Source organism: Pantherophis guttatus, chromosome 4 (assembly GCF_059756535.1).
Source record: "Pantherophis guttatus breed Tessera chromosome 4, ASM5975653v1, whole genome shotgun sequence".
NCBI classification, from domain to species: domain Eukaryota; kingdom Metazoa; phylum Chordata; class Lepidosauria; order Squamata; family Colubridae; genus Pantherophis; species Pantherophis guttatus.
The window spans coordinates 147,498,274-147,509,852 of record NC_142066.1 but is presented as its reverse complement, the minus strand read 5'-3'; the positions used below and the strand labels follow the sequence as shown (position 1 = coordinate 147,509,852).

The 11,579-nt window shown below is 40.3% G+C and overlaps 1 protein-coding gene across 1 annotated transcript in view; it reads right to left on the bottom strand.

Moving 5' to 3' along the window:
• Positions 1–2,505: 2,505 nt before the first annotated feature.
• Positions 2,506–11,579, bottom strand: part of NCAPG2 (non-SMC condensin II complex subunit G2) — a 51,476-nt gene continuing 42,402 nt past the window's right edge. The window contains exons 25-29 of the mRNA XM_034401871.3: positions 10,590–10,736; positions 7,704–7,807; positions 5,552–5,649; positions 4,549–4,642; positions 2,506–3,299 (exon numbers count right to left, since the gene is read on the bottom strand). Of these exons, the coding sequence (XP_034257762.2) occupies positions 3,248–3,299; positions 4,549–4,642; positions 5,552–5,649; positions 7,704–7,807; positions 10,590–10,736 (495 nt within the window). The 3' untranslated portion in view covers positions 2,506–3,247. The remainder of the gene's footprint in view (positions 3,300–4,548; positions 4,643–5,551; positions 5,650–7,703; positions 7,808–10,589; positions 10,737–11,579) is intronic.

The window sequence follows — 11,579 nt, the reverse complement described above, 5'->3', positions numbered from 1 at the left end:
GCTCCCCCCGGAGATACGGAGGGTCCCGGATCTGCGCACTTTCCGCCCTGCTTTGAAGACACTCCTATTCCAGCAGGCCGGCCTGGCCTAATTTTCTCCCCTTCTTTTAAATTTTTAAACTGAAATTTTAATTCGTTTTAAATTATTGGGAGTTTTAAATTGTCTCGGGCAAAAATTATTTAATTGGGTTTTAATCATGTTTTAACTTTTGTGTTTATGTGTTTTATTTTGTGCCTATTCACCGCCCTGAGTCCTTCGGGAGTAGGGCGGTATACAAATTTAATAAAATGAAAATGAAATAATACACACACAAAAAAACCAATAGTTATATTGCTTTTTTAATGTTTATATTTGTTGTTGTTTTTGTGTGTGTGTATGTGTGTGTGTCTGTGTGTATTTCTATAAATTCTTGATAACTTGTCTGGAGTTAAATACCAATGATACATCATCTTATAGAAATTTTCTTTTAAATTGTAATTTAATACAAATTTTAAACCTTTCTTCCACATGTTCTCCCATTGTTCAAGTATTACATTATATCCAAAATTCCTTGCCTGTTGAATCATACAATGCTTTACACGTTCACTTTCCAAATTTAAATTCAATAACGTTAGCAATATACTCATCACTACCACACAGTAAAGTTTCCAATTCATTTTTAATGAAGCCAAACCCATAACTCTTCTTGTGTAATTTAAATCTCTTTCAGTTGTAGATATGTAAACCAATGGCAGACATGTCCTTCTGATTCTAGCTCTTCCTTAGACTTGAGGGTAGGATAACGAAAATTAAAAGATATTATTTTACCATGTCCACCAGTCCAGCTTCATCACCATTTCTTTTTTAAAAAGCTTCCTGTGGGGAAATCCAGAGGCATCTCATAAAAAACCTTTATATTTATTCCAACTTTTAGAATGGCATGTCTAACAAACATTTACTTTAATACTGTAAGTATTAAAGTATTTACTTACTTACTTGTCATACCGTAAGTAGCCATGCGATCCAAATCTTAATTCATGACCTTCTTGGTCCATGATGGCGAACCTATGGCACGGGTGCCACAGGTGGCACACGGAGCCATATCAGTGGGCACGTGAGCATTGCCATAGCTCAGCTCCAGCATGCATGCGTGTGCCGACCAGTAGATTTTTGGGCCTTCTGGTCCCGCTGGAAGTTGAGAAATGGGCTGTTTCCAGGCTCCGGAGGGCCTCTGGAATGGGTGGGGTAGGCAGTTTTTGCCCTCCCCAGGCTCCTAGAAAGCCTCTGGAGCTTGGGGAGAGTGAAAAATAGGCCTATTGGACGCACCATGCCATCGCATGTTAAAAGCGGGGGGAAGGTGTGCGCACATGCATGAGATGCATTGAATTATGGGTATGGGCATGCACATGGGCGACTTCCCCGCGCTCCCCGCTTTTGGCACATGACGGCAAAAAGGTTAGCCATCACTGTTCTAGGTCATGCATCTTATTCTGAAGATTCACTCACTCTTTTAGCCAAACCAAAAAACAAGCATCAAAATACAATTTCAAATCTGACAAACCCAAACCCCCTTTCTTTAACAATGACTGCTGTATTAGTGACCTATGACCTATTATCAATGAGACTCTTGTTTGCCAAGATGTAGAGAAAAGATACAAAGTTTTTGTTTGTGTTAAGTAATCAAGGAACAATTTATAGAAACATGCATGAATAATTATAGAACAGGGGTCCCCAACTGGTGAGGCGCGGCTGACTACCGGGCTGTGGCCTGTTGGCCACTGGGCCGCATGAGTCGCTGGCCACTGTGGCATTCCCTCCACTCGCGCTAGTGTCACCCTGAGCATTGCGCACGTTCACAGCCCCGTTCACATGCACACGAGCGGGTAAAGGCACCTGCTCCCCTCAACCCAAAGGTCAGGGAACTCTGTTATAAAGTATTTTCTTCTAATAATGTTCCTTACAGATAGTATGTATCTTTTACAGGACTGTATAGTGCTACAGAAATAATCAGGAAAAGGTTTTCTAAAATATGTACAAATATAAAACTTGTCTATGATTCTTTAAAGCAGCCATGTCTTTTCTTATAATGATGCAATTTTCTCTTGATCCTAGAAAAAGGACAGGGCTCCTTTAAAGAGTGGTAGAAAAATTCTATTTTCCCCTTCCCACATAATTTGAACCACTGTTTTGAAAATGAATCCAAAACACCACATAGTTCAAAAGTTTAAATTATTCCTTATTAATATCAGTTATTGGAATGAAAATGTCTATTATCACCGATCCTACCATCAACCACTATCACTCAGTGTTTAATATATACAATACTTTAGCTAAGCATTAGCTAAATTGAAATATAGGCTTTATGAGTTGGTGTTATTCTTCAAAAATAAGATTTAATGAGAAAAGTTCCAACTATTCAAAGCACAGATTTCTTTAAAGCAGGAGTGTCCAACCTGTGAGCTGTGTGCAACCCTGGACGACTAGTAATGTGGCCCCAAAAGATCATAAACTGTCAAACGTAAGAAATCAGTTCAAATGAATACAGATTTATTGCATGTGTATACTCTCTGCAAAATCTGAGCTGCTAATAGTCAAGCAAAATGGATAAGAGTTTATGGAATTCAAGGAGGGCCGAACTCTTGTGGGCGTGAAAGGATTGAAAACTTATGATGCGTTTGACCCTTCCCTTGGGCTCAGCCTGCTCATCTCCTACAGAAACTTTTAATATTATTAGGCAATTTTAGCAGTATTTATATACATTAGCTATATTTGATATTTTATATGCGGCCTAAGACAAATCCTCTTCATTTAATGTGACCCGGGCAAGCCAAAAGCTTGGTCATGGCTTCTTTATGTACAAGGTCATGGCTTCTATATGTACAAGGAGGGCCGGACTCTTGTGGGCGTGAAAGAATTGAAAACTTATGATGCATTTGACCCCTCCCTTGGGCTCAACCTGCTCGTCTCCTACAGAAACTTTTAACATTATTAGGCACGGAATAACACAACCACTTACAGTATAAAATACTGGCACTTTTAAAAATATGCTTTATAAAAACATATAAGCTTTTATAAGCATTATTAAAACATTTTTTATAAAATCAATTTTTTGAACCACAACTCATTTTTTAAAATCTATAACAAAAATATTTAAGAGAAACCAGTCAAAACAATATTCTTTTTTACTCGAGGCAAAAACTTAAAAGGCATGCAGTTTTCTTTGAAAAGTTTTAAATGCATCTTCCATCCCATTCTCTTGTCTACGTGATCAAGGACCCAACATTTCATTCAAAATGCCCAAAGCAGCTTCACAGAGCACTCTGAAAAATAAAAATAGTGAACAACTGTATAAAATACGAATGGCAGTAAATACACTTATTTTTCATTAGCTGTAAAGTTCTAATACAGAAATATCACCAAAAATAATTACTTTATGGTTCCATTATTAGCAATAAGTCTATGGCTTAATGCTCCTGTTCCTAATTATGGATCTCATCCATTTGCAAGAACAGGCGAAAAAAACTTTGTGAAGAGATGGGAGTTTGGTGCATTTCATAAGTAGAAGCTCTCTCAACAAAACCTATTTCACACTGTGACTCCAGATAAATATTACTGTCTGTATGTAATGATCAGCATAAACAGCCTTTAAAAACCAGAATGGGATGGGATGCGACAGGACAGGACGGGACAGAACGGAATGGAACAGAACAGAAATTCTTTATTGGCCAAGTGTGAGGAATTTGTCTGGTTGACTTTGGTGAAATAGTGGCTGAACTCATAAATCCTAAACAAGGATTCTTAAAAACCTTTCCAATTGGCTAGGTCACTGTGACTTGATTTTCAGCTTTAAGCTTTAATGAGTGAGTTCACATATCCAATTAAATCAAAGTGGAAGAACATGACAGATTAACCTGGTCTTCCCAATTTGTGGACCAGAACTGCAGAATTCTCCATGTAACATGGCCATTCCTTGAGACTCTTCGGAGTTCACAAATGCAGAAGAAGACTAGATTTGGGGACAGCTGGCTTGTGTTTTATAAGTCATTGACTATACTGAGGTACCATGCTGAACTGTGGTTTAACATGAAAAGAAAACAACATTTCTTTCTTCTTCTCTAATGTAGCAAAAGGAGGTGAACTTTTTTCCCCATGAACAAAAATATGATTTATTAAAAGGAATTATATGCTTCACCTTCCTAATGCTGCGACCCTTTAATACAGTTCCTCATGTTTTCCGATGGTCTTAGGCGACCCCTGTGAAAGGGTCGTTCGACCCCGAAGGGATCGCGACCCACAGATTGAGAACCACTGTTCTAGATGAAAACTCAGTACTGGTCCACCAATTTAGATTCAGCAAATGAATTTCTTATTTTTCAAATAAGATAACTGAATTCAAAAAAATTCAATTGTTATTGCACATAAAACCAATGATATTAAGCTATTAACAGTACTGCATCATTTTGCAGTAGTGTTGCAATGCTGGGGATAATGCAGAAACCTGCATTACTCCCAGCACAAACAAGTATATAAAACAGAACTTTTAAAAGAAACAAAATCCCTTGAAATTACCTTTCCACGCCTTCCTTGGTAATTTCGTTGTATGCTGTTATTTTTTTCTGAAGAGTAGCTGCAATGGCGTTTATATAGGAAGGTTTTTGTTTACCTGTCAAAAATACATGATTATGTTGAAGACTTTTGAGTCTTATTGGAAAAGAGAAATATGTTTTGTTCTCTATTGCAGCAGATTAAAAACTCAAGATTTCTCTTTTTTTCAAATAACAATATGTTCTAAAACTATTACTGGTAATCCTCAATTTACAACTGGTTGCAACCATTTGCAGCAACCCAGTCATGTGACTTACAACTGCTTTTACGCCCATTTGCAGGAATCCAGTCATGTGACTAAAATTGATGTTTTTGCTAGAAACCAGGATTAATTGATCAGATTTTTATCCCGTCTTTTTTACTTCACGGTATAATTAACCAAGGCAGCAAACATACATAATACTTCTTCTTCCTCCTGTTATTCTGGCTTCCAGCAAAAATCACCCCACAATGAACAATGAGTTCACTTTAAAACCACAATGCTCACTTAATGACTGCTGCATGTGCATGGTCACATGGAGATCCACTTTACAATCATCAGAGTGTAAGACTGAAATTGTATGTTCAATTACAGTCATAAATCAAGGATTACCTATATGTGCTTCTGAAGACTGAAGGCTCATTTCATTGTCCATCAACGATTATACAAATATTTTTTTATACCTTTTTAAAAAAGAATATGTGCCTAATCTTTCTGCAGCATTTCCAAATCCTCTTAGGTGTTTGTTGTGCCAAATAACTTGGCATATGTAGCAAATCTCATTATTTCACCTGAAGGTATACTATTTAAAAATGCTACCCACCCTATACACAGCCTAGTGAAGTTTCATGGTTCGCCCTGAGGAGAAGCAAGAAGTAATCACTTCCATTCCTTCATCCTGAACCAACAAAAACATTTCGGAAATCTAGAAACTGGAATTAAGCTTGTACAATTTCACTGGATTAGGGAGATGGGGGTATTACTCACCTTTAATTAAAACAACAATGTACACACTAGTGGTAAGGCTAATAATTCCTTCACATTCTTCAGACTCAATGTATTCCAGTAATTCATTTAGAAAAAACCTGAATAAAATATGCATGAAATATACAAAAACATGAACCATACAGTAATTAAAGACAAACAGATTAACTGTCAAAATATGAATTCATGACCATGCAGAATGTTTAGATTTTAGAACCTTTTATGAAGTCTTCATAAGGCTGTTAGACTCAAGTTCTAGATATTTCCTTCTATTTGCTCTCATATTGCTGTACTCAGCAGCCTTCTGAAGCACATTTCTTCCTCAAAAGGCATTGCTTCCACCTTTAGCATTCAAGCCATAATCCTCACCCATTCACAATCTCTACTGCTGCTGCTTCTTCTAACGTATTTGAAAGAGGGGACTGGGACAGAATAGAAGGCATTTTATTTCTAGAATTTAATTTATGCTTTTGAAAAAGTATGGGGGTTCTGGAATTGAGAATCACAAAATCAACAAGTCTCCGGAGATCAAAAGCTATATTCAGATGAGGAAATAGCATTCCATATTTATTTAGCTGAACTGAAGCTTTAGAAGCATCAAAAGTAAGTTTGCAACATCCTTTCGGTTAAAAAAAAACCCTTTTATATGAGAGAGAGAGAGAGAGAGAGAGAGAGAGAGAGAGAGAGAGAGAGAGAGAGAGAGAGAGAGAGAGAGATAGGAAGAGAGAGGGAGGGAGGGAGGAAGAAAGAGAGAGGGAGGGAAAGAGTCAGAGAAACAGAGAGGGATTTATTTATTTATTTATTTATTTATTTATTTATTTTTCATATTTCTATGCCGCCCACTCTCCGAGGACTATGGGCGGCTTACACCAAAGACAGTATACTAAATAGCATATTGCCCCCAACAATCTGGGTCCTCATTTTACCCACCTCGGGAGGATGGAAGGCTGAGTCAACCTTGAGCCGGTGAGATTTGATCCACTGATCTGCTGAACTAGCAGTCAGCTGAAGTAGCTGCAGTACTGCACTCTAACCACTGCGCCACCTCAGGTAGAGAGAGAGAGGGGGAGAGATGAAGAGAGAGGGGAGAGAGACAGGAAGAGAGAGGGAGGGAGGGAGGAAGAGAATGGGCGGAGAGACAGGCGGAGGGAGGGAGGGAGAGGGAGGGAGGAAAAGAAAGAGGGGGGAGGGAGGAAGAGAATGGGGGAGAGAGAGAGAGACAGGAGGAGCGAGAGAGGGAGGGAAGAAAGGACAGAGGGAGAGAGGGGGAGAAGAGACAAAGACAGAGAGACATAGACAGACAGATACACATTGTTACACTGAAACTGGCCTACCTACAGTGCTCAGCTTTGGAGCATCACCTAATTGGCTGGAATAGCATCACAGATAATCTAAAAACTTGATAATGTTATGAACATTTTATATTCCAGAGTAGCTATATAGCAGATGTAAGTCTTTTGTACAACTGTAAAATCAATCTGCCTGAAACACTGCTCTGTACTAATAAGTACTCAGAAATACTAATTATTCCAAGAGGCCCTTTGCTTCTATTTTTCAAGTTAAATGTAATAAAAATGCTTGAATGCTTGAAATCTGTTTTTTAATAGCATTTAACGAATCTTCAGTATAAACTACTACTAAATTGCAGCTCTTACTTTAAGAAAGAGCTATCTGCAAGTAGACTGCAATTATGAGGTTTCAGAAGTATCTGTAGGATATATTCAGTAGTTCAAAAAATAAAATAAAATAAAAATCTAACTCAAAACCAGAACTGCATACAAGTTGGTCAATGACATGCCTACCGTGTTTCTCCTAAAATAAGACATCCCCTGATAATAAGCCCAATTGGGCTTTTGAGCGCATGTGCTAAAATAAGCCTCCCAAAAAAAAAAAAAAAAAAATAAGTCCTCCCCGAAAATATTTAAACAAGAGAGTTGGAAATCAGGTAAGACAGCAAGAGAAGCCCCATCTTGCTCCACGCGCCCCAAAGTAATAAGACCTCGCTGAAAATAAGGGCAAGCGCTTATTTCAGGTTTCAAAAAAAAAAATACAAGACAGGGTCTTATTTTCGGGGAAACATAGTATTGAGGACAGAAATAATACTGTGGGAAAACAGAAAAATTGGACTAAGCACCCCCAACCTAGGACAGCTTACCTAGCCCCATTCGCTGATTTATTCACAATCGCCATTAAAACGCTTGAAAGTGGTGGGAGATCTAAGAATGTCTTAGGTGTTATTAGTTCTTCTGCATTTGATACCTAAAACAAAAGAAATATGAAGAAGTGCTCCTAGCAAATCAGAAGAACAATAATTGGCATTTGATATTGCTTCCCTCAGTCTTTTATGATCATTGAAATAACTAAGGTTATTATTTGGAAGGAGGAGGAGGAAGACAGGCAGATAATCCCAATGGCAAACAAATAACAGCAGCGAAGCAGCAATTGTGCTTTCTGGAAGGCATGTAACATCAGCCCCCTTTGAAGGCTAAAAGCTTGACTGACAGCTCAGCACCTGTTGTCTTGAGACTTGGGGAAAAGCGTTAGAGCCAGCCATTTTTTTGCTCAGCCCCTTCACACCATCAGGAGCAATCCCGAAATATTTAGTGAAGATTTATTTTTACAGCAGATGTGCAGTCGATAACAAGGGCCATCCAAGAATTTGAGAGCCCTTATTTCTACAGGTGTAGAAAGAGATACGAAGGCAGAAAGTGTTTTAGAAAAGCCTTTCAAAGCTACTCTCCCTTTGCAAACACACAGCATTAGCTAGAGCAGCGATAACAAACCTACGACACTTGTGTGACAGATGGAACGCCAGGCCATTTTTGGTGGCACGTCAGCCCTGAAAAACCCTCTGAGAGTCCTGCTAGAAAACCTTGCTGTTGCGCAGCCTCTGAGGTATTCAAAAATTGCACAAGCATTCTCACACAATTTTCTGAGTGTATGCAGTTTCCCAAGGATTAAGAGGCCTCCAGACTAGGGGCGGGCTTCAAAAATTTTAGCAAGGGATTCTCTGCCCGATTGCTTGGTGGGCGTGGCCATGGTGGGTGCGGTCTAGTCGGCCTCCTGCACCACGGCGGAGGGGGGGGGAGGTTTGTCCTTCCCAGGCTCTGGAGGCTTTCCTCGAGGTTCTGGGAGGGTGAAAACAGCCTCCCCAGGCTCCGGAAGCCCTCTGGGGGCTGGAAACAGGCCTGATTCCAGCCTTCCCGAACTTCTGGCAGGCCAGTTTTTCGCCCTCCCCGAGCCTCCGTGCGTACCCTGCACTTACCTGCATCCAAAATGGGCCACGTGGGGACTCCTGGGAGGGGCGGGGTGGATGGGGCCAGCCAGGAGTGGGATTTGGGGGTTCTCCGAACTGCACAGAATCTTATTAGAGGTTCTCCCAAACCTCTGTGAACCCCCAGCAGCCCACCCCTGCTCCAGATCCTCTAGAAACCACGCAAGAGGACATTACTCTCACACAGTCTCTAAATGATCCTTAACCTTTCAGGCACCAGGGACTGGTTTCAGAAGAAAAACTATCTTCCACAAACCAGGAAGAGACGCAACCTAGATCCTGTGTATGCACAGATGAAGCTTCATTCACTTGCCCACTGCTTGCATGGCCTGTTTCCTAACAGGTCAGTATCAATTAGGGACCTCTGTTCCAAGGCATCCGAAAATCACATGAGCATTATCACGTGATTTTCTGAGCCTCCATGTTTTGGAGGGTAGGGGGAGGAGAGCAGGAGATGAGAGTCCAGATAGGAAATCAAGAGGCCTCTTTTGTCCACTGTGAGGGTGGGGGTGTGACACGGTAAATCAAGATAGGCCTTTTCTGAATTTTTAACATGCCAAGCCCAAAAGATATACCGATATTGAGTTAGACAGTGACATGATTAAAATGATTTCCATTTCCAGACACTGCTGGGAATTCTCTCCCCACATATTCCATACTGAAAAGACCCTGAAAGATATTTGACATTGCCTGTGATTCTATGTGAGTAGGGAATACTATTTCTCACCATAGTGATTTTAAGATGTGTGGGCTTCAACTCCCAGAATTCTCCAGCCACCATAGCAAATTAGTTGTTGCTTGTTTGGCTATCATATCCAGCCAGATCATAAAATTAAACTCTTGCTAAATTCACACATTACAGCAAGCCATAAAATGTACCTTATAAATTCCTATGTATGGATTCATATAACAGGCTAAGACCCTAACAAAGTACAGTGGTACCTCACAACTAGTCATTAATTGGTCCCAAGAGGTGCGGCAAGTACCAAAAATGATGAGTATCAACCATATCATGTGACTTACTACGTGACTCTTGGTTTCGGTTGGGAAGGACTTTATGTCTGTCCCTTTTCCTATATCAGAGAACTTCCCAGCATCAATATCCACTGAGTGCCAAATTTGACAAGCTATGAAGTGATTGAGTATCAAGGTACCACTATGTATTATAGCACAGTATGCAAATTATGTCACTGAAATCTCCCTGGTTATTTTTAATTGTGGCTCAAAGAAGGCACATGATATACCGTATTTTTCGGACTATAAGACGCACTGATGAATAAGATGCACCAAGATTTCGAAGAGGTAAGCAAGAAAGAAAAGTTTTTGCCCTCCCCAGCCCCCAGCACTCTGCAGGCCTCCCAAAGCCACTGAGTGCCCTGTTTTTGCAAAAAAAAATAGCCCGTTTTTTGCAAAAATGGGACGCATGGGGTAGGGCTTTGGGCTGTATTTGGTGTATAAGACGGACCAACATTTCCACCCTCTTTTGGGTGGTGGTACGTACCGAAAAGTACGGTAGTTGTACTGGTGAACCTCAAGAGGTCTGATTTCCGTCGCATCTGATAAACCATTGAATATTTGCTTAGACGAATGTTTCTAACTGGAAGCCTGAAATTATGTGGATGTCAACTCCCAGAATTCTTCAGCCAGTTTCCTGAGAGCTGAATTCCACACACCTTCAAACCACAAAGGTCAAGAAACACCAGCTTAAACCCATTCTTACAGGCACACACAGCATATCTGCCAGAATAGTAAAGCGAAACGTATTACCTTTTTTTTCAAGCTGCAGTTTATCTCAACCACTACTGCAGCTAGAAGAGAAGAAATAACTCCTCGATAAATCGCTGGAAAAATCAACACACAGGACAGGAATGCGTGTACAAATTCTCCAAGAGGCTCTCGAGCAGAGTGAATTAACTAGGGGGAGGAAAATCAGTTTTATAGTCAAAAAGCCTATATGATGCCTATATATCTTTTAAAGAAGCTGAGACAAAAATGTACAACTACACAGATTAAAAAATACAAGGCTTCCAGAAAAACTTTTACTTTAAAAGCTGCATTCTTTTCAGATTCTTTCCTAAAAAAACTGCAGTAAAATACTTCTATTTTCTATAGAAGAGATCTATAGAAATAGATCTCTTTACTCTGAAGGGACCAGGAAAATCTAGCATCTGTCTAAGCTTTGTATAGGGACAAGCTGACAGTACTTGTATGTTGTGGGCCGCCAGCGGCCAGCAGAGCTAGCAGCAGATTCGGACAGTAAGGAGGTTGGGGAGGAACGTGGGCCAATCCTGGAGTCTGGGGAAGGTTCGGATGATGGCTCTGTGTGGGAGGCAGAGAGGGGGCCAAGGCCGTCTGGTAGTTCTTTGCTCCCTCCAGAGTCTGACATCAGCGAGGCAGAATAGCATGAGCCTGTTCCCAGTGTGCACAGCTTCCAGGAGACAGGAACAATTAAAGAAACAGGGTCGACTTGGGAGTAAGGCTTGGAGATAATTGGCCCCTCCCATAGGACATAAAAGAGAAGCAAACGGGACATGAGCTTTTGCAGGAACCAATTGGTTCATCTGGCCGATTCAAGATTTGAAAATTCTGTTTGTGACTCTGTGCCAAGTTTGGCCTTGCCCTGCCAAATTAGCTCTTTGGCAGCATTCCATGTGAGATAGGTGGGTGTTGATAACCTTCCTCTGAAAAACTGTTTATCAAGCCTTGCGGACTGTAAATGAAAGTAATTTACAGCAGTATGAATTAAAGAGGTTTGCC